Below are 24,778 nucleotides of genomic sequence, written 5' to 3' on the forward strand. Positions count from 1 at the left end.
ACACGCTTACAAAGGAAATGACCTGTGAAAACAACGTCTATCGCGCATTGAAGAGTTTCCAAACCAAGACGTAGAGAAACAAGAACGAATCGGTTCAAATGAAGGAAAACAAAATGCAAATACCATAATTACAACTTACCAAATTTATGTGTATAAATAGGCAGCTTCCTTGTTCGAGGAATGTATCCGTGAATATCCACACAAAGGAATAATATCCCACTCATCTGCAGCTATACAAAATAACTTATTCGATGTCACGTGTCTCTGTAACTATCAAATATTCTAAAAGATATATATCGTTTCGGGATATTATAACCAGTGTTCGTTTCTCAACTGATCACTTGGATTGTTTCAGGTGTTTCACATAGGTGTCAAGTCTCAAGGGTTGGCTGAGAAAGGCCACGTGACAACTATTTTCATTACGTCCACGGTTCATAAAAAATCCACTGAGTTTGATAACAATGAGCAACCAATCAACGTATTATCAGTTAACCCTTTGAACAAAGTATGTTGTTTTTACATCGGCACTTCACGCCATGATATGAGTGTATTCCCTTTGTTTTAGTAAACCTAGACATGTAAACACTCACTTTTGACATATCCTCTGTGCAAGATAACAGTGATTAATCAATCAACGTATTTTCTGTTAATCCTTTGATGACTAGGAACGATCCGTTGATTTACCTAAAAAAGTAAATCAACTGATCATTCATCTCTTGCTGGACTGCCACGTGCATATTACATAACGCACATTTCACCTCACTTCAAACCTGGATTTAGATTGAATAATTACCCCAGACACAATAAATGCCAAATGAGAACCTTTGTCAGGTAATCTAAGTGGTGCTACCACTAATTGTACCTGTAATAAATTCATTAACTGAGCATCAAGTGAATGACGACAAATACACAAGTGTAGGGTTATACGAGAAAACGTGGATGACAACAAGGGAGTAGTAAACGTATTATCGACGCACTCCGAAATCCGAAAATGCTGTCACTGCATGGATACTTTTTTTTAGTATTAAACTATAACCATCTGGGGTATTTCCAAATGACGACTTCCGATGAGCTCCGCCGTTCTTTTTGTCTGTTTGTTTAGGCTGAAGAAATTAATTAACATGCGCCCTTTGTCGAATCTTTATAGATCACATTTAACCAATCAGTGTTTATTCAAAAATGCGTAAAACAAATATTGCCTCCAGCCTCCAAGTTTATTTAGCTGTCCTTGCAGACGGTAGCCCAGTCTCTGGTCACGCTCAGTTGCGTTGCGTATCATCCGGGTACTCACGGGGGAAAAAACAATAACAAAGGCAACAACCAGTCCGGGAAATGGCGTTAAATCAGTGCCCCTTTAATAATCGACTGTCAGTAATATGCTCAAATCGGTCAACACCATACACAAGCACTAGAGGGACAATACAGGATTTCAGGCCAATACGGCTGTACCAGGCCAATGTGGCTTCTGTGCATGAATGCATTTCTTATATACCAATCGCAACAAGGCGATAAACTGTCATCACACTTCTGTCAAGAGCGTGGATCCTGTTTTCTTGTATGTGTTTTCTTGATTTCCTCCAGCAGAAAATGTGGCATTATATTTGTTTGTTGTTTCACGCCGCACTCAGTAATATTCCAGCTTTATGACAGCGGTCTGTAAATAATCAAGTCTGGACCAGATAATCAAGTGATTGACATAGTATCCCGATTGCGTAGATCGATGCTCATAATGTCAATCACTTGATTGTCTGGTCCAGACTCGATTATTTACAGACCACCATCATATAGCTGGAATATTGCTGAGTGCGGTTTAAAACAACAAACCAAACCAAACTAATATCAGAACCTGTCAGGTTAGAGATGACTTGCTTGTCTTTGTACCCCGAAAACATTATAAGTTGTCAACCAATCTGGAGAGGTATGTGGTGTGATGTACCCTGCATGTGAGCACATGTACCCTGGGTGTGAGCACATGTACCCTGGGTGTGAGCACATGTACCCTGCGTGTGAGCACATGTACCCTGCGTGTGAGCACATGTACCCTGCGTGTGAGCCCATGTACCCTGCGTGTGAGCCCATGTACCCTGCGTGTGAGCCCATGTACCCTGCCTGTGAGCACATGTACCCTGCCTGTGAGCACATGTACCCTGCGTGTCAGCACATGTACCCTGCGTGTCAGCACATGTACCCTGCGTGTGAGCCCATGTACCCTGCGTGTGAGCCCATGTACCCTGCCTGTGAGCACATGTACCCTGCCTGTGAGCACATGTACCCTGCCTGTGAGCACATGTACCCTGCGTGTGAGCACATGTACCCTGCGTGTGAGCCCATGTACCCTGCGTGTGAGCCCATGTACCCTGCGTGTGAGCCCATGTACCCTGCCTGTGAGCACATGTACCCTGCCTGTGAGCCCATGTACCCTGCGTGTGAGCACATGTACCCTGCGTGTGAGCCCATGTACCCTGCCTGTGAGCACATGTACCCTGCCTGTGAGCACATGTACCCTGCCTGTGAGCACATGTACCCTGCGTGTCAGCACATGTACCCTGCGTGTCAGCACATGTACCCTGCGTGTGAGCCCATGTACCCTGCGTGTGAGCCCATGTACCCTGCCTGTGAGCACATGTACCCTGCCTGTGAGCCCATGTACCCTGCGTGTGAGCACATGTACCCCGCATGTGAGCCCATGTACCCTGCCTGTGAGCACATGTACCCTGCGTGTGAGCACATGTACCCTGCGTGTGAGCACATGTACCCTGCCTGTGAGCACATGTACCCTGCGTGTGAGCACATGTACCCTGCGTGTGAGCACATGTACCCTGCGTGTGAGCACATGTACCCTCGTGTGAGCACATGTACCCCGCATGTGAGCCCAAGTACCCCGCGTGTGAGCACATGTACCCCGTACCCCGCATGTGAGCACATGTTAACCGCGTGTGAGCACATGTACCCCGCGTGTGAGCAGATGTACCCCGCGTGTGAGCACAGGTACCCCGCGTGTGAGCACACGTACCCCGCGTGTGAGCACACGTACCCCGCCTGTGCGGGGAGCACACGTACCCCGCGTGTGAGCACACGTACCCCGCGTGTGAGCCCATGTACCCCGCGTGTGAGCACACGTACCCTGCGTGTGAGCACACGTACCCCGCGTGTGAGCACACGTACCCCGCGTGTGACCATCATACAGACCTGGAATATACGTCCGAAGTTTCACAGAGAAAAACGCTGCCTGTGAGCACACGTACCCTGCGTGTGAGCCCATGTACCCTGCGTGAGCACATGTACCCTGCGTGTGAGCACATGTACCCTGCGTGTGAGCACATGTACCTTGAGTGTGAGCACATGTACCCTGCGTGTGAGCACATGTACCCTGCGTCTGAGCACATGTACCCTGCCTGTGAGCACATGTACCCTGCGTGTGAGCACATGTACCCCGCGTGTGAGCACATGTACCCTGCGTGTTAGCACATGTACCCTGCGTGTGAGCACATGTACCCTGCGTGTGAGCACATGTACCCTGCGTGAGCACATGTACCCTGCGTGTGAGCACATGTACCCTGCATATGAGCACATGTACCCTGCATGTGAGCACATGTACCCTCGTGTGAGCACATGTACCCTGCGTGTGAGCACATGTACCCTGCGTGTGAGCACATGTACCCTGGGTGTGAGCACATGTACCCTGCGTGTGAGCACATGTACCCTGCGTGTGAGCACATGTACTCTGCTTGTGAGCACATGTACCCTGCGTGTGAGCACATGTACCCTGCGTGTGAGCACATGTACCCTGCGTGTGAGCACATGTACCCTGAACCATCATACAGACCTGGAATATACGACGAAGTTTCCCCGAGTAAAACGCTTTGATTCAACCATTTTCACCGATAGCAGATGACGCAAACTGAATTACTTCCCTTTTTCTAATGCATTCGAATAAACATCAGTTCATTTCAGCTCAACAGTACTAAGCGAGTTATTAGAGAGGTGTTTTCAGATATATTTCTCAGCGGGGTATGTTAGCGGCCAACATGGAAAATAATCAGAACCTAGTATTTTAATTTTAGGGGAGATAATAGATTTTACTCATAATATCAATCACTGGATTGTCTGGTCCAGATACTTTTACAGCCCAGGAACACATAGCCGGAATATTGCCGAGTGTGGTGTTAAACAACAAACAGGATTATATTAGCAGCTCCTGTCCCTCATTGAGTTTGCTGATGACATGTCACTATTAAGCTGCATATCTGTGTAAATATAATGAATTCACCAGTACCCAATTTATTTTTAAATTACTTGCATACAAATATGCATCACTACCTCCGTGGTCTAGTGGATAGAGCATCTGACTGGGCATACAAATATGCATCACCACCTCCGTGGTCTAGTGGATAGAGCATCTGACTGGGCATACAAATATGCATCACTACCTCCGTGGTCTAGTGGATAGAGCATCTGACTGGGCATACAAATATGCATCACCACCTCCGTGGTCTAGTGGATAGAGCATCTGACTGGGCATACAAATATGCATCACCACCTCCGTGGTCTAGTGGATAGAGCATCTGACTGGGCATACAAATATGCATCACCACCTCCGTGGTCTAGTGGATAGAGCATCTGACTGGGCATACAAATATGCATCACCACCTCCGTGGTCTAGTGGATAGAGCATCTGACTGGGCATACAAATATGCATCACCACCTCCGTGGTCTAGTGGATAGAGCATCTGACTGGGCATACAAATATGCATCACTACCTCCGTGGTCTAGTGGATAAAGCATCTGACTTGAGAGTGGAAGGTCAGTAGTTTGTTTTGTGACTGGCATACCCAAAGATAGTAAGATGGTATTTGCTGGTATCCTGCCTGGCACTTGGATAAAACAAGGACTATTCGGTATAATTTTTATAATTTGAGACGGGTATCCATGTTAAACTGAGGCATTAGTCTGGATTAGTACAAGCAGCCATGCCACGCCACACCAGTGCAACCTTAAGACCCATTTCAATTCATCTCACCTCACATACATGAGTGAGTGAGTGAGAATGGTTTTACGCCGCTTTTAGCGATATTTCAGCAAAATCACAGCGAGAACACCAGAAATGGGCTTCACACATTGTACCCATGTCGGGAATCGAACCCGGGTGAACCTGGGTGAACCCGAGCGAACGCTTTAACCACTAGGCTACCCGACCACCCTCACATTCATGAACTACAGTGAATGATGCACAAAGTCTTAGCACGTTGTACTTTTTGTAACTTGGACATCATCAGATGGTAATCGAATGTTCAGAATTGGCACACATCATTGTCATTGACCCAGGTTCCAGTTGACACACATGGACCAGTAGATTTTCAGGGTGAAGTTCATCTGTGCTCAATATCTTGTATGGTCACCATTAGAGTCCAAAACTGACTGGCATCAGGGTCCCATGGAAACAATCACATCCTGAATTGTGGCCTTGTGATTGTTCACCCAGACTGCCTGCAGTGCTTGTGCCAAATGAAGGAGGTTCTGTGGTTGTTGCTGATGTGCCCGCAGTAAACATGATGTCTTCCATCCGCACGACGAAGCATAAAACGTGACTCATCACTAAACCAAACTTGTCTTTGCGAAGTTGTGGCCATACTCTGTGACCTTGACATCCTTGATGTCGCAGCTGATGTTGCAGGTGCGTCAAAATGACACCACGTGGTCTGGCGCGGATACCTTCATAAATGGTTCCTCACTGTCTGGGCTGACATCCTACGCAATCCTGGTATTGACATAGCTGTAGAGGTGGCTGTGGTGGTTCTTTTACGTAAGTGACAATGCAGTATGATTTGTTTGTTTGTTGTTTAACGCCGCACTCAGCAATATTCCAGCTATATGACGGTGGTCTGTAAATAATCGAGTTTGGACAAGACAATCCAGTGACTGACATCATGAGCATCGATCCACTCAATTGGGATACGATGACATGCAACAACCAAGTTAGCGACCCTGACCACTCGATCCCGTTAGTTGGGAGTTCAGCATGAGGTTGCTGAATACCTATTCTATCCCGGATCTTCACAGGTCTACATAGCCGTATGAATCTGTCCTTGCTCTAGTAGTGATACGTGGTCAACCGGATCTGAGAAGGTCACATGTTGTCCCGTGTCTGATAGCGGTTCCATAGTCTTGTAACTACGTGCTTGGTACCACCTGGCTACAGTAGAAGATGCATGCCTGTTTACATTCGGCCGATTGCAATTGTGATAGCATGCAAATGAAAACCCAACATTTTTATAGCCCAACACGTGTCTGTCCTGTTGGTGTGTTTCAACGCTTTTCCACCAAATTTCTGCAATACCTCATTCTTTCCACACAAATCAATTCCAGTCCCTGCAGAAATGACCAATTCATTTATGGTATTAATTTTGTATGGATGTCGGATACATTGCATTTCTGTTTTTGCTGAGTATTTGTTAACTTGGGGCAGCACATAAGCTGATACACATCCCAAAACTCCTAAAACAGAATTGTTTCAATAAATGTCCACTCACTGGTTTCATACCCAATAGGCTGAACCACTGCAAATGTTTATGAGAAGGATTACATGTGAGTCAATATGCTAGCCATTCTGGAGCAATGGTACTGCCCCTGTGTCCAGCCTCACCTAGAAGATGCTGAAACAAGGTTTGTTTGTTTGTTTGTTTGTTGTTTAACGCCGCACTCAGCAATATTCCAGCTGTATGACGAGACAATCCAGTGACTGACATCATGAGCATCGATCCACTAAATTGGGATACGATGACATGCATCAACCAAGACATATATAGTCACCTTTTACAGCAAGCATGGGTTGCTGAAGACCTATTCTACCCTTGCCACATCAAGCCCACTTTCTTGTGCTAAATATGATTGGACTACAGCACATATCAATAGTCCAATCATAGAACGTTTCACAAAATCAACGTAAACTCCCACAAGCTCAATAATAAACACTCTGAGGGGATTCCGGGTCAGCACGAGTCCCCAGCAATCTATGCTGGTTGTAAGAGGCGACCAACTGGATCAGGTGGTCAGGGTTTGTGACTTCTCTCAATATCTGTCGTCTTACCCTGACGATGTAGATCCTTTTTCACAATATTTGATCCAGACTTGATTATTTATTGGGCACCATCATATAGCTGCAAATTGCTGGATGTGGCATTAAACAAACAATAAGAAACCATAAACAAACAAAACCAAAGCTGCCAAATATATTTATTGAAGGGGGCTTACAAAAGACCATAACATAGAAATTCCATGAATCATATTTAAAGAAAACCCAATACATTTCTTGATTTTGTTTCACAGATCCTTTCAACAGCTGCATTTAATTTTTAAGTAATCAAAAATTGTCCCATTCTATCAATATAAATCAGTTCAACATCAACTCAACATACATCTTTAGCCTGCTATTTTAGGCACAAGGATCTGCAAAGCAAAATGTCAGTCTTGCCTTTCAAAACATTCTGAGTATTTGTTGACGAAAACAAAGCACAAACTGAAATCTTGTCAACTCACATACTCGACAAGCTGAAACATCACAGCTGTGTACAAGCTCCTCGCAAGGCTAGCCCGTTCATGGAGTTCTCTATACAATCACTGCTACCAGTCAAAACTCCCACTGTGATAGGTGGCCACAACCATGCTTGGAGTTGAACTTGCAACCGAATGACCGTTATGTTTACAAACAAGTGACGACTGTCGACTGTCGTTACGCCGAATACACTTACCGCTGATAAATTACATTCTTTCTTTGTCAATTTGAATTTCTATTTCATTAAAACTATCATGTAATTGATATAGTTAGAATGTAAGGGAGAAATTGGTTGATTTTCTGTTCTCGAACCACTCTGATTACATAAACAAAGTAGATTCATCTGGAAAACATGGTCCGTCGCTAACCTTTTCAAAATGAACTATAATGACATTCCCAAAGACATAAACAAAAGGCTGAACGTTTCTACATTTGGGGTTAGAGGCCAAATTTCAAGATTCTTGTAATGGCCGCGCCCACACTGGTGGCAGCAATGTTACCGAGAGTGTAACGAAGGTGTCACACGCTGGGAAGGAGCTTGAGCTATGTACTGTGCAGACTATCCAATGTCTACTGGTCACTAAGACATCACAGATTTTATTTTCGTTTCACCACCACCCCAACTTAAAAGCAGCCAGTCTAAGAAATAAATATAAAAATATTTATTTTCTCCCCCTAGTAATATAGCGAGTTTTAGTTTTACGCCGCTTTTAGCAATATTCACGGCGGGGGACCCCAGAAATGGGCTTCACATATTGTACCCATGTCGGGAATCGAACCCGGGTCTTCGGCGTGACGAGCGAACGCTTTAAACACTAGGCTACCCGACCGCCCTAGTAATATAGACTCTTAAACAACAATAAACGTTTAATATAAATTCCATGTATACATCACGTGATTCAAGAGGCCATCGGCAAATCCACAGCAGAAGGATTTTCTTATAAGTGAATAAATAATTGATGTTTATTTTTATTTTGACCGACCTTGTGTTGCAAAGCTGGAATAAATCCGTGAAAGATAAGATTAAAAAATATGACCTAATATACACCTGGGAATAATTAATCTCTGTTTTTGTAAAAAAAGGCGACTATGCTTGTCGTAAAAGGCGACTAACAGGATGGGGTGGTCAGGCTTGTTGACTTTGTTGATGCATGTCATCGATCCCAATTGCGTGGATCGATGCTCATGATATCAATAACTGGACTGTCTGGTCCAGACTTGATTATTTACAGACCTCCATCATATAGCTGGAATATTGCTGAGAGTGGCGTTAAACAACAAACCAACCAACCAACCATGGCAGTTGGTATTGGATTCCAGGTTAGAAATGGTCTCCAGGAACATCTGCTGGTCAAGAGGCAACGAAATGGATCAGGTGGTCTGAGGTCAAACTGTTGACTTGTTTCATCGAGTGTCTTCATAACCAGGTGGTGTGGATCGTTGTTAACAATATCAGTCACTGGATTGTCTGGTAAAGATTCTATGATTTACAGACTGCTGTCATATATCCGGACTACTGCGGAATGTGACGTTAAATACACAGGCATGACCCAGCAACAATCTAGAAGAATAAACAGTGTTCTTGTACCATCTGTAGAAACATAGTGTTCTTGTACCATCTGTAGGAACATAGTGTTCTTGTACCACCTGTAGGAACATAGTGTTCTTGTGCCATCTGTAGGAACACAGTGTTCTTGTACCATCTAAAGGAACACAGTGTTCTTGTACCATCTGTAGGAACATAATGTTCTTGTACCATCTGTAGGAACATAGTGTTCACAGTGTTCTTGTACCATCTGTAGGAACACTGTGTTCTTGTACCACCTGTAGGAACATAGTGTTCTTGTACCATCTGTAGGAACATAGTGTTCACAGTGTTCTTGTACCATCTGTCGGAACACAGTGTTCTTGTACCTCTTGTAGGAACATAGTGTTCTTGTACCATCTGTAGGAACAGTGTTCTTGTACCATCTGTAGGAACAGTGTTCTTGTACCACCTGTAGGAACACAGTGTTCTTGTACCATCTGTAGGGACATAGTGTTCTTGTACCATCTGTAGGAACATAGTGTTCTTGTACCATCTGTAGGAACATAGTGTTCACAGTGTTCTTGTACCATCTGTAGGAACATAGTGTTCTTGTACCATCTGTAGGAACATAGTGTTCTTGTACCATCTGTAGGAACACAGTGTTCTTGTGCCATCTGTAGGAACATAGTGTTCTTGTACCATCTGTTGGAACATAGTGTTCTTGTGCAATCTGTAGGAACATAGTGTTTTTGTACCATCTGTAGGAACACAGTGTTCTTGTAACATCTGTAGGAACATAGTGTTCTTGTACCATCTGTAGGAACATAATGTTCTTGTGCCATATGTAGGAACATAGTGTTCTTGTACCATCTGTAGGAACATACAGTGTTCTTGTACCACCTGTAGGAACATAGTGTTCTTGTACCACCTGTAGGAACATAATGTTCTTGTGCCATCTGTAGGAACATACAGTGTTCTTGTACCATCTGTAAGTACATTGTATTCTATACCATCATGGGATATTTATCAGATGCGATCAGTTTCATAAGTACTTCCAAGAAGGACATGGAAGTTCGGGAGATAAGTAAGAAAAAAACAAACAGCGCTTAACTTTTTCCCAGGTGTATATCTGATGGTCCCAGAAAGTTGGGAGTTAACAAGATATAATTGTATCCAGAATCCTCAACAAAATTTGAAAATAAATACAAGCAATATGTTCATATAAACATTATGACAAAGACAACAATATCTTGAAATTTAATTCAAGTAACATTATATAATCTTATTAAAATCCGATCCTCTTCTTAGATTTGATACTTCTCTGCCCAACTGTGATGGCCTAGTCGAAATCAATGATGCGTTTTGGCGCCAATAATATTTCTGTCTTCTAAAGCAATTCAGCTTTTTATCGTTCACCACCTTTGTCATCGATTCTGAACTTTCGGTCAGAAGAAAACGAAATCCACATAAAGGTTCCCTCGGTTGTGCAACCTTTTGGCTGTATTTTCCATTACACTAAAATATAACGGGGTGTAAAACATCAACAACATATAGCGTGGTTATTATTTTCTCCATTCCGAACTGCATGGTTACATAGTCTTTTACACATACAAAAATCTGATATGCAGATCCAAATGGTTCTGAACTTCTGAAGAAATAGACTGATTGGAGGCTTTCTCAGATTTTAATGGAAAGAGGTTTTGATTCAGAGTCAAAATTGGACCTTTTTACAGTTAAAACCCTGTTAATCCAGACAGTTCTTTTCCCAGTGAAAATATTCAGATTAACAAATGTCTGGGTTAATGAATCGTGGGTACAATAGTGAAACTTCGGTTATATAAACACTTTGCAATAGTAATAATCCAAAATGAACATCACAGATTATAATGACAATTGGTGTGAGAAACTGAATTAACAGAATTAGGAAATCTGGTTTCGGGACAAATTTTGGTTTTAAACAACAACTTTTATATCCTCTTCACTTGTCCAACAGCTTGATTTATTAGTAAGAGAAAGATACAGTACACTCAATGTTACAAAAATGCATCTTTTTACTAATGTTGTGATATATATATATATATGTGACACTAATATACCATTTTGTATGGACTGAGTCTCACGACACCTAAAAGGATCCTGACTACAGATTATTGCAACATGTCCAAAATTCCTTGATTGGTCACACTCAACATAAACGGTGATTACAATTTATTACCATTACGTTCAACTCAATGTTACAACAGCAAATTATTTTCCCAAAGTCAGTTCTGAATTTTCCACTCAATTCGGTGATCATGTGACAAAGGACACGTTAAAGAACAAAATGGCTGCTGTCAAACTCATGTCATGGTGACATCACAATAAGAACATGGAAACTACATCATCTGATCACCAGCTCGGTATGGACACAGAATAGGAGTTCTGCAGTATGCAGACAGGAGGAGTTCTGCAGTATGCAGACAGGAGGAGTTCTGGAGTATGCAGACAGGAGGAGTTCTGCAGTATGCAGACAGAAGGAGTTCTGCAGTATGCAGACAGAAGGAGTTCTGCAGTATGCAGACAGGTTCAAATGTGTCTAAGTGGGTTTTCCCGAGTCAGCTACGGAATGGAGGCCATTTTGTAAGAAAGGCTTGTTCTGTGTCACGTGATCAGCAACAGTTAGAAACGGAATATGGTTAATTGGAACCGGATATTGACAAGATTTATTACTGGTATTTCACTCACAACAATTTTCAAAGACAAATTTGCAGAACAACACCTAAAAACACTGTACAGACACAGTTCAAAAGTACAGGATTTCTTTCATTAGTTGGTTTACGGAATTTTCTTGGAGTGAGTGAGTTGGGTTTACCACCGCTTTTAACAGCATTCCAGTTATATCACTGCGTGTCAGCTTTATGTGGGAGGAAAGCCGGAAGTGATAAGGTCTCAGACGTTTACCACTTCTGTGAAACCCATGAGCACGGGTATGGTGCTGTCAAACCCACAACCACAGGTTTCTGGCGTGCCCAAGGGACGCAACTCTGCACAGTGAATAGCAACACCTTAGACGATTGGGCCACACGTGCCCCTGATATTTCTTGGATGGTCTTGACAGTCAAAATAGAATTATTAACAATAGAGTCCGTAGGATGTGAAAATGAAATATATTATTTTTGCACTCAAACTACATCTGCACAGCAGTATACCAACCAGATGTTGATTTCATTTTGTGATATTGATTGGACTATGCATATGACTCGGAAATTGCAGCCTAGTTTGGCAAGGGTGGAAACTGGACTTTTGTAGTAAGTTAACTCCCTTGCCTCTGGAAGATGAAACAACTAGTCCGATATATTACCCACTAAAATAATGGAGATTAACAGGCTCTGTGAGAGTTAAAACAATTTTTTTTCCTCATTTCTGACTTTTAGGGTTGATGGGTCCGTAAACCAAGTAATGAAACATAAGACATCAAAAATACAAATGGTTGACTGTGACACAGAATCGAGAACTAACAACAGAATATAAAACATCAAAAATACAACTGTAAGCTGTTACAGAGCTGAGAAGTACAAAAAGAATATAAAATGTTATCCAAAAACATGCACTTTAGCGCAGAGATGTCATATACATAAGCAGATGAAGCTAAATACATCATCATCATCATCATCATCGTCATAATAAGTCTTAACAGACTAACAAGCAATTGGTTCAGTGATCAAAAGAAGCAGGATGATTTTTCATTACTTTGATCAACTAAGAGGTATGCATAACAAAATTCAGATAAAATTTCAGCTAGGGTCATTTGATAATCTTTAGTACGAACAAAATTTTGGAAGCCAACAGTCTAGAGGAACGTATAGTGTTCTTGTAAAGTCCGGCGGAACATACAGTGTTCTTGTAACATCTGGAGGAACGTAGTGTTTTGTAATGTCTGGAGGAACGTACAGTGTTCATGTAATGTCTGGAGGAACATAGTGTTCTTGTAACGTCTGGAGGAACACAGTGTTCTTGTAATGTCTGGAAGATCGTACAGTGTTCTTGTAGCGTCTGGAGCAACATACAGTGTTCTTTTAGCGTCTGGAGGAACGTACAGTGTTCTTGCAACATCTGGAGGAACGTACAGTGTTCTTGTACCAAGGTTTCAACGGTATCTAAGACATTTCTAAAAATGACTGAATGTCATATGTAGGTCGTTCAAAATGATACATGGAAGTCACGAATACATAAAAAAGAAAGAAGTGGTGCTTAACTTTTTTCAAGGTGTATATAATAGTATTACGTTGAGAGACTCAGTAGTATTACAAAAAAACCTGGATCCGCATCCGCATCTTAAAATCTTTAAAAAAAACAGCATCACTTTTGTATTCTCCCACAATAATGGTGCATCGAGCAGCCATTTCACTGACAGCTTGGGTGTAAAAAAGTAAACATACACTAAACAATGTTTACTAAATTTAATTGTTATTTTGAGAGATGCGTTTAATCAAGATGTTGTGCTGGTGTGTGAGCAAAAGCAGAACTCCATTGTGACATTCAGGTCACATGTGACTTTAATTCTTCAAGTCTTTTTGTATCGCTTGATGACTACCTCGAAACTGACAAGCATGATATAACTAAAGCTGAAAGCAGAATTAACCCAACGAAACCAACCTTTAAAATAACTTCAACTGATGCACAACAATTCTACACCAAACCTTTTCTCTATACATTGTTTGGAAAGGACAGAGATGATATACACATTTCAAGCTATCAACAAACAGCAGGAGGTCAATTGATGGCAGCGGAGAGAATCACTTGGAACTTTCTGCAGGTTCCGTGGTCTGTGTTTTCAGTTCTATCACACACTCTGTGCCTGGGTAGGCAGGAAGATTGAGACTGTAGCGTTGTTCCAGCGTCTTCGGCACGAAGCGGCCGCCCAGGTAGTGGTGTTTGCCCCTGAAGTGGCGGGCACACAGTTTGGGTGCCGTCAGCGAGATGAGCAGCTCTGGGTGGATGCCGTCGGGGTCGCCGCTTTCTACATCCCATCCTGAAAATAGTGAGTGATGGAGTGAGTTGGGTTTAATGCTGCTTTGACTGTGTGGCTTAAAGTGAGTGTGTGAGTGAGTGAGTTGGGTTTTGCTGCTGTTAACATTATTTGAGTTATATCACGGCGTGTTAGCTTAATGTGGGAGGAAAGCCCGAAGTGATGCAGGTCTCAGACGTTTACCACTTCAGTGAAACCCACGAGCACAGGTATGGTACTGACAAACCTAGAAACATAATCGGGGCGAACCAGGATTTGAACCCACAATCATAGGTTTCTGGCGTGTCAAAGGGATGAAACCCTGCACTACGAATCGCGGCGCCTTAGACGACTGGGCCAGCCATGCTTACAGTGAGACAAATGCCTAAAGTGAGGCAGGTAATAGACGTTTTCAAATTGGTGACACTCATGACTATGGGCGTGGTGTTTATTTTACCATCAGATCCTCGAACACCTAAGGGCCATAACTCTGCCAACAACTCTGCAGAAATCCATGATTACCTGTATGGGTCTGGCAAACAAAGCATTTATCAAACACACAATATTTATCTGATCAACAAAATTAAAATTAAAAATTAAAATTAAAATAGAAATTAACCATTCACACAATCTGGTTGAACACAAATGAAGCTGGCTTGTAATTAATCAAGTCTGGATGAGACAAACAAGTGATTGATATTGTGAGCAACATCACACACTGTCTGGGTCCGATGACATGCATTCAACCACGTCCCAAAATCATTTAGTCATGAATAAGTTCTTTGGGACCAACTCTAACACAGACTCACCACTGACTATGTTACCTGAAGGTACATCAATACTTGGACTAGCTCTAACCCAGACTCTCCACAGACTATGTTACCTGAAGGTACATCAATACTTGGATCAGCTCTAACCCAGACTCTCCACAGACTATGTTACCTGAAGGTACATCAATACTTGGACCAGCTCTAACCCAGACTCTCCACAGACTATGTTACCTGAAGGTACATCAATACTTGGACCAGCTCTAACCCAGACTCGCCACAGACTATGTTACCTGAAGGTACATCAATACTTGGACCAGGTCTAACCCAGACCCTACACAGACTATGTTACCTGAAGGTACATCAATACTTGGACCAGCTCTAACCCAGACTCTCCACAGACTATGTTACCTGAAGGTACATCAATACTTGGACCAGCTCTAACCCATACTCCCCACAGACTATGTTACCTGAAGGTACATAAATACTTGTACCAGCTATAACCCAGACTCTCCACAGACTATGTTACCTGAAGGTACATCAATACTTGGACCAGCTCTAACCCAGACTCTCCACAGACTATGTTACCTGAAGGTACATCAATACTTGGATCAGCTCTAACCCAGACTCTCCACACACTATGCTACCTGAAGGTACATCAATACTTGGACCAGCTCTAACCCAGATTCTCCAGAGACTATGTTACCTGAAGGTACATCAATACTTGGACCAGCTCTAACCCAGATTCTCCAGAGACTATGTTACCTGAAGGTACATCAATACTTGGACCAGCTCTAACCCAGATTCTCAACAGACTATGTTACCTGAAGGTACATCAATACTTGGACAAGCTCTAACCCAGACTCTCCACAGACTATGTTACCTGAAGGTACATCAATACTTGGACCAGCTCTAACCCAGACTCGCCACAGGCTATGTTACCTGAAGGTACATCAATACTTGGACCAGCTCTAACCCAGACTCTCCACAGACTATGTTACCTGAAGGTACATCAATACTTGGACCAGCTCTAACCCAGACTCGCCACACTATGTTACCTGAAGGTACATTAATACTTGGACCAGCTCTAACCCAGACTCCCCACAGACTATGTTACCTGGAGGTACATCAATACTTGGACCAGCTCTAACCCAAACTCTCCACAGACTATGTTACCTGAAGGTACATCAATACTTGGACCAGCTCTAACCCAGACTCTCCACAGACTATGTTACCTGAAGGTACATCAATACTTGGACAAGCTCTAACACAGACTCTCCACAGACTATGTTACCTGAAGGTACATCAATACTTGGACCAGTTCTAACCCAGATTTTCCACAGACTATGTTACCTGAAGGTACATCAATACTTGGACCAGCTCTAACCCAGATTCTCCACAGACTATGTTACCTGAAGGTACATCAATACTTGGACCAGCTCTAACCCAGACTCTCCACAGACTATGTTACCTGAAGGTACATCAATACTTGGACCAGCTCTAACACAGACTCTCGACAGACTATGTTACCTGAAGGTACATCAATACTTGAACCAGCTCCAACCCAGACTCTCCATCAAGGTACATCAATTAGTGTATCGTGATACGTATTGGATCTCACAGTTGGTGTATCGTCCCAGCCCTACTATTTACCTGAAGGGACATCAATGCTGCAGATGTGGACATCGTCTTGTATCTTCTTCAACTTCTCCAAGATGGAGGCAAACTCGGGGCGGGCAGGTCCCTTGAAGCTGAATCCGAACAGCGCATCTACGATGAGGTTATAGGAGTCTTTGATGAGCTGGGGGTCGGAGGGGAAGAAGGACAAGAAGGGCATGTCCATCCCCTCACACTGGCGACGCAGGCTCTCAAACAGGGGCTTGTTGGGCTGCTTCGGGTAGAAGATGGAAGGCTTGAAGCCCTGCAAGTCAGTGTATGGAGTTGGTGAGAGGGGGATATTGAGTGTTATAGCTAAAGTAGATAGAGTGGGCCACTGGCGGCGCAGGCTCTCAAACAGGGGCTGTAAATAATCGAGTCTGAACCAGACAATCCAGTGATTTGCATCATGAACATCGATCCATGCAATTTGGATTGATATTGTGCATCAACCAAGTCAGCGAGCCTGACCACCCGATCCCGTTTGTCGACTTTTACGACAAGCATAGTAGCCTTTGATAGGGACAGGTGACGTATATAGCATTAAGGCTTGAAACCCTGCAAGTCAGTGTATGGAGTTGGTGAGAGGGTGATATTGAGTGTTGATCAAAATTAATTTTCTTGTAGGTTAACATTGCAGTCAACAATATATAGGCTATGACATTAAATAATCCAGTCTGGACCAGACAATCTTGTGATTGACATCATGAGCATCGATCTGTGCAAATGGGATACGATGACATGCGTCACCTAAGTCAGCGAGTCTGACAACCCGATCCCGTTAGTTACAACAAGCATGGGTTGCTGAAGACATATTCTAACCTGGATCTCCACAGGGGTGTAATGTTATGAGAAAACCCAGATGTGCTATGATTTCTTGAGTTGTGTAGTTTTTTCAACAATTTCAGTGCTGGGCTAGTAAATACAACCAGTAATTATCTGTCAAAGTAATATTTTATTGGTAAAAAAAACAGTGAATGGTGGGATCCAAAGAGACAATACATTTAACAGGTGCACATTGAGACTTTCCATTTAACAGGTGCACATTGAGACTATCTATTTAACAGGTGCACATTGAGACCATCTATTTAACAGGTTCACATTGAGACTATCCATCTAACAGGTGCACATTGAGACTATCTATTTAACAGGTGCAGATAGAGACTTTCCATTTAACAGGTGCACATTGAGACCATCTATTTAACAGGTTCACATTGAGACTATCCATTTAACAGGTGCACTAAAAAAGGTTTGAATTGTGACTCACAAATAGTTTGAGATGCCTGGCACAGACAAGGCCGTCCCCACCATTGTTGCCAGGCCCACAACACACCAGCACTGCACCGTTGTCCTTGGACATGTTGTCTATTGGGAAACACTGCAACAAGACACACTCTGTAGAAACACTGCAACAAGACACTCTGTAGATATATACAACACACCAGCACTGCACCGTTGTCCTTGGACATGTTGTCTATTGGGAAACACTGCAACAAGACACACTCTGTAGATATATACAACAAGACACTCTGTAGATATATACAACACACCAGCACTGCACCGTTGTCCTTGGACATGTTGTCTATTGGGAAACACTGCAACAAGACACAATGTAGATACACTGCAACAAGACACACTGTAGATACACTGCAACAAGACACACTCTGTAGATATATACAACAAGACACACTCTGTAGATATATACAACAAGACTCTCTGTAGATATATACAACACACCAGCACTGCACCGTTGTCCTTGGACATGTTGTCTATTGGGAAACACTGCAACAAGACACACTCTGTAGATATATACAACCCACCAGCTCTGCACCGTTGTCCTTGGACATGTTGTCTATTGCGAAACACTGCAACAAGACACACTCTGTAGATACACTACAACAAGACACACTCTGTAGATATATACAACCCACCAGCTCTGCACCATTGTCCTTGGACATGTTGTCTATTGGGAAACACTGCAACAAGACACACTCTGTAGTTACACTGCAACAAGACACTCTGTAGATATATACAACACACCAGCACTGCACCGTTGTCCTTGGACATGTTGTCTATTGGGAAACACTGCAACAAGACACACTCTGTAGATACACTGCAACAAGACACTCTGTAGATATATACAACACACCAGCACTGCACCGTTGTCCTTGGACATGTTGTCTATTGGGAAACACTGCAACAAGACACACTCTGTAGATACACTGCAACAAGACACTCTGTAGATACACTGCAACAAGACACTCTGTAGATACACTGCAACAAGACACACTCTGTAGATATACACAACACACCAGCACTGCACCGTTGTCCTTGGACATGTTGTCTATTGGGAAACACTGCAACAAGACACACTCTGTAGATATATACAACCCACCAGCTCTGCACCGTTGTCCTTGGACATGTTGTCTATTGCGAAACACTGCAACAAGACACACTCTGTAGATATATACAACACACCAGCACTGCACCGTTGTCCTTGGACATGTTGTCTATTGGGAAACACTGCAACAAGACACACTCTGTAGATACACTACAACAAGACACACTCTGTAGATATATACAACCCACCAGCTCTGCACCATTGTCCTTGGACATGTTGTCTATTGGGAAACACTGCAACAAGACACACTCTGTAGTTACACTGCAACAAGACACTCTGTAGATATATACAACACACCAGCACTGCACCGTTGTCCTTGGACATGTTGTCTATTGGGAAACACTGCAACAAGACACACTCTGTAGATACACTACAACAAGACACTCTGTAGATATATACAACACACCAGCACTGCACCGTTGTCCTTGGACATGTTGTCTATTGGGAAACACTGCAACAAGACACACTCTGTAGATACACTGCAACAAGACACTCTGTAGATACACTGCAACAAGACACTCTGTAGATACACTGCAACAAGACACACTCTGTAGATATACACAACACACCAGCACTGCACCGTTGTCCTTGGACATGTTGTCTATTGGGAAACACTGCAACAAGACACACTCTGTAGATACATACAACACACCAGCACTGCACCGTTGTCCTTGGACATGTTGTCTATTGGGAAACACTGCAACAAGACACACTCTGTAGATATATACAACAAGACACTCTGTAGATACACTGCAACAAGACACTCTGTAGATACACTGCAACAAGACACACTCTGTAGTTACACTGCAACAAGACACTCTGTAGATACATACAACACACCAGCACTGCACCGTTGTCCTTGGACATGTTGTCTATTGGGAAACACTGCAACAAGACACACTCTGTAGATACACTGCAACAAGACACTCTGTAGATACACTGCAACAAGACACACTCTGTAGATACACTGCAACAAGACACACTCTGTAGATACACTGCAACAAGACACACTCTGTAGATACACTGCAACAAGACACTCTGTAGATACACTGCAACAAGACACTCTGTAGATACACTGCAACAAGACACACTCTGTAGATACACTGCAACAAGACACACTCTGTAGATACACTGCAACAAGACACTCTGTAGATACACTGCAACAAGACACTCTGTAGATACACTGCAACAAGACACACTCTGTAGATACACTGCAACAAGACACTCTGTAGATACACTGCAACAAGACACTCTGTAGATACACTGCAACAAGACACACTCTGTAGATACACTGCAACAAGACACTCTGTAGATACACTGCAACAAGACACTCTGTAGATACACTGCAACAAGACACACTCTGTAGATACACTGCAACAAGACACACTCTGTAGATATATACAACAAGACACTCTGTAGATATACACAACACACCAGCACTGCACCGTTGTCCTTGGACATGTTGTCTATTGGGAAACACTGCAACAAGACACACTCTGTAGATACACTACAACAAGACACACTCTGTAGATACACTGCAACAAGACACACTCTGTAGATACACTGCAACAAGACACTCTGTAGATATACACAACACACCAGCACTGCACCGTTGTCCTTGGACATGTTGTCTATTGGGAAACACTGCAACAAGACACACTCTGTAGATACACTGCAACAAGACACACTCTGTAGATACATACAACACACCAGCACTGCACCGTTGTCCTTGGACATGTTGTCTATTGGGAAACACTGCAACAAGACACACTCTGTAGATATATACAACAAGACACTCTGTAGATACACTGCAACAAGACACTCTGTAGATACACTGCAACAAGACACTCTGTAGATATATACAACAAGACACTCTGTAGATATATACAACACACCAGCACTGCACCGTTGTCCTTGGACATGTTGTCTATTGGGAAACACTGCAACAAGACACACTCTGTAGATACACTGCAACAAGACACTCTGTAGAAACACTGCAACAAGACACTCTGTAGATACACTGCAACAAGACACTCTGTAGATACACTGCAACAAGACACACTCTGTAGATACACTGCAACAAGACACTCTGTAGATACACTGCAACAAGACACACTCTGTAGATACACTGCAACAAGACAGACTCTGTAGATACACTACAACAAGACACTCTGTAGATACACTGCAACAAGACACACTCTGTAGATATATACAACAAGACACACTCTGTAGATACACTGCAACAAGACACACTCTGTAGATACACTGCAACAAGACACACTCTGTAGATACACTACAACAAGACACTCTGTAGATACACTGCAACAAGACACACTCTGTAGATATATACAACAAGACACACTCTGTAGATATATACAACAAGACACACTCTGTAGATACACTGCAACAAGACACACTCTGTAGATATATACAACAAGACACTCTGTAGATATATACAACACACCAGCACTGCACCGTTGTCCTTGGACATGTTGTCTATTGGGAAACACTGCAACAAGACACACTCTGTAGATACACTGCAACAAGACACTCTGTAGAAACACTGCAACAAGACACTCTGTAGATACACTGCAACAAGACACTCTGTAGATACACTGCAACAAGACACACTCTGTAGATACACTGCAACAAGACACTCTGTAGATACACTGCAACAAGACACACTCTGTAGATACACTGCAACAAGACAGACTCTGTAGATACACTACAACAAGACACTCTGTAGATACACTGCAACAAGACACACTCTGTAGATATATACAACAAGACACACTCTGTAGATATATACAACAAGACACACTCTGTAGATACACTGCAACAAGACACACTCTGTAGATACACTGCAACAAGACACACTCTGTAGATACACTACAACAAGACACTCTGTAGATACACTGCAACAAGACACACTCTGTAGATATATACAACAAGACACACTCTGTAGATATATACAACAAGACACACTCTGTAGATACACTGCAACAAGACACACTCTGTAGATACACTGCAACAAGACACACTCTGTAGATACACTACAACAAGACACTCTGTAGATACACTACAACAAGACACTCTGTAGATACACTGCAACAAGACACACTCTGTAGATATATACAACAAGACACACTCTGTAGATATATACAACAAGACACTCTGTAGATACACTGCAACAAGACACACTCTGTAGATACACTGCAACAAGACACACTCTGTAGATAAATACAACCCACCAGCACTGCACCGCTGTCCTCAAACCTCTAGACCAAATTGTGCTGTCATGTTTTGGACAAGCACCTGTTCTGTGGTGTTTGAGAATATGTTTACAGATGACCTCAAGGATTTCCAACCAGCAGGCTAAGACATGAGGTCACTTGTCTTTCATTCAGGTGAGCTAACAAGTTTTAAAATTATCATTTTCCAGGTCACATTTTTATAAATTCTCCTCACTAATTCGAAAGTTGAAAAGTTTTTACACCTTGTGTTTTTGGGAAGTAACAAAACAATAACATAAATCATTTTGCAGTTTTCCATGGCTATGTTTTTTTCAACAACTAAAACTGGTGACTGATGCCTGACTGACCCTGGCGATGGCGACGGCGCAGCTGTACCCGGCCAGCTCCATCAGCTGTTCCACGCTGAAGGAGTAGTCCTCAAACAGCTCCTGGTCGATCTTCTGGGCCTCATCCTGGCTGAAACACACAACATGGAGGTTCAGTCAACTCTCATCCAAATGAAGCCCCGAACAAGGCTTAATTTCAAGCTGAGGAAATCTAGACTTGCAAAGTCATTCTAGACTTGAGTTGGACTCCTTTTTCAATTTATTCTCCAGGGTCTGGACTGAAGAGAAACGTAATCAGGTGAATATGGGATTTAAAAAGAATATCATGGGATTCTGGCACACCTAAGGGAGGCAACTCTGCATGACTGGGGCCCTAATTCACCATTGCCTGACATCCTTTAACAATAATTTGATGGAAACTGTAGTTCTTCCAGATACTTGACCATTGATGAGTGTGTGTCATTATTCTGACAGCATGGATGCAGTTAATAGAATCACTGTATTGTCTGGTCCAGACTCAATTATTTACAGACTGCCATCACAAGCAAAATATAAATAACAAACAAACAAACAAGTAACAAACATTGCTATTTTGTTTATTTTAAGTCAACTAGATTATCATTTCTTAATTTGAGGAAATTATGTTACTAACAATAACCAGAGTCATTTGTTTTATGGTAGACATGTGGAGGAAATTCCAAATTTGTTGTATATGTGACAAAAGTGATGTCTGACACAATTCCCTATTTTGACTTGTACCATATGTTTTTCAGGAGAACAGTTGACCTGCCTTTGCATGTGTTTGTGACAGGTGCCACCAGTGTGGCAGGACAGCTCACCTTTTTGCAAACAGCTGGTGTCATCACTATTTCACAGTGATTTATTAACACATGCTTTTGATATAGTCGGAGTACAATCAACTCTGCTTGTTTGTGCGGTCTTTAACAACACCACTTTTAACAGTATTCCAGTAATATCATGGCGTGTCAGCTTAATGTGGGAGGAAAGCACGAACTGATGCAGGTCTTAGACGTTTACCACTTCGGTGAAACCCACGAGCACGGGTATAGTGCTGACAAACCTAGAAACATAATCGGGGCGAACCGGGATTCGAACCCACAATCATAGGTTTCTGGCGTGCCCAAGGGACGCAACCTGCACAGGTAATTTCGGCGCCTTAGACAACAACATGTGTTCGGGTGATACGATCTTGTGACCATGAACACAATGCTTAAACTTGAGACAAAAGTGGTCAGTGTGTACCTGCTCCTGCATTTATTCCCCTGGTTAAATATTTTCATTAATACAGCTACAAATATTCACATTAGTGGGGTCTTTAACAACTGGCGCTTTAGACTGATTGTTAGTTTAGTTATATCGTTTAAATAGGAGACCTTCAACTGTATCGTCCTTAACTGGGTGACCCTTCAATAGTTGTGTTGAGTGTACTTGTATAACTATTTCTACCAGGACATTGAAGAATGCTTGACTCTGATTGCTTAAAAAGAGGTGTTCTTTTTGCTACGGAAACACCTTATAAGCCCACAAAAAAGCCAAAGCACTTGGTTCCAAACTAAAATAAGAGTTATCTACTCTACAGTGTGACTAAATCAAACTTCAAAACACAGAAGGTTTATCTCCTCAACAAAGGGTGAACTAATCACGAGGTCACAAGAGCTCCAGACAAGCTTCGTATTTGAGTAAAATGGGTAAAATAAATCATTATAATCCTTTCAAAATTGACAAGAAAAAACAATAATATAACTACTCTAATACCATGCGTAATGGGCGATCTTTTTGTTCCAAAGGTCAATAAATGTCAAATTTATTATTTTAGTTTGTACCTTAGCCGCAGCTTTTTGTGCTTTATGTATCCTACAACGTCGTATATTTTTATTATGAACTGTCATCACTTGTACATCGTACTCCATTTTTCTGCTATGGATCAGGTTACACTTTACCTATCCCACATTCCAATACTTTGTGACGTCACTCACTAAAGCCTATTTAACCCTTCACCCACCATCCGTTTGTTCTAGTTTCTCTCAAAGCCATCTTGTTTATGCTTCTCCCACCATCCATCCCCTTCATACCACCTTGTGAGGCTGCCTTGGTTGCTCCATCAGGCGGGCGTCTGTAGCCCCCAACTCATACCATATACCTCTCCCTAACCTAACACACGGGGCTTCACGACCTCCAAGGGTACATCTCTACTATTAGTACTAATACTGGCGTCCTAGATCCCAGATTAATCCACAACCATATTGGGTTGACGACCCACTAACAAGCCATCAATCCTCGGGGTAC

General features: G+C 42.6%; 1 protein-coding gene and 1 long non-coding RNA gene across 2 annotated transcripts; both read right to left on the bottom strand.

Moving 5' to 3' along the window:
- Positions 1-13,736: 13,736 nt before the first annotated feature.
- On the bottom strand, positions 13,737-20,628 carry LOC139460992 (NAD(P)H-hydrate epimerase-like). Its single transcript, XM_071242457.1, has 6 exons — positions 20,565-20,628; positions 20,415-20,454; positions 18,204-18,313; positions 17,758-17,885; positions 16,488-16,755; positions 13,737-14,091 (listed from the first exon to the last, which is right to left on the bottom strand). The coding sequence occupies exons 1-6, from the start codon at positions 20,626-20,628 to the stop codon at positions 13,856-13,858; spliced, it is 846 nt and encodes a 281-aa protein (XP_071098558.1). The 3' UTR covers positions 13,737-13,855.
- A 725-nt stretch (positions 20,629-21,353) lies between these two features.
- On the bottom strand, positions 21,354-24,586 carry LOC139460993 (uncharacterized). The gene is made up of 3 exons (XR_011652862.1): positions 24,495-24,586; positions 22,493-22,601; positions 21,354-21,400 (listed from the first exon to the last, which is right to left on the bottom strand). It is a non-coding gene; the product is annotated as an uncharacterized lncRNA (long non-coding RNA).
- Between the last annotated feature and the right edge of the window lie 192 nt (positions 24,587-24,778).

Source organism: Haliotis cracherodii, unplaced genomic scaffold (assembly GCF_022045235.1).
Source record: "Haliotis cracherodii isolate W230 unplaced genomic scaffold, xgHalCrac1.p SCAF_14, whole genome shotgun sequence".
Classification (NCBI taxonomy): Eukaryota; Metazoa; Mollusca; class Gastropoda; order Lepetellida; family Haliotidae; genus Haliotis; species Haliotis cracherodii.

What these genes read in the sequence shown, in the direction of transcription:
- LOC139460992 (XM_071242457.1), bottom strand. Translation starts at nt 20,628, where the DNA reads ATGTCCAAGGACAACGGTGCAGTGCTGGTGTGTTGTATGTATCTACAG. An exon ending in ACAGAGTGTGTCTTGTTGCA is followed by an intron (nt 20,455 to 20,564) that starts GTGTATCTACAG and finishes GTCTTGTTGCAG; the next exon opens with TGTATCTACAGAGTGTGTCT. An exon ending in TGTTGCAGTGTATCTACAGA is followed by an intron (nt 18,314 to 20,414) that starts GTGTGTCTTGTT and finishes AACGGTGCAGAG; the next exon opens with CTGGTGGGTTGTATATATCT.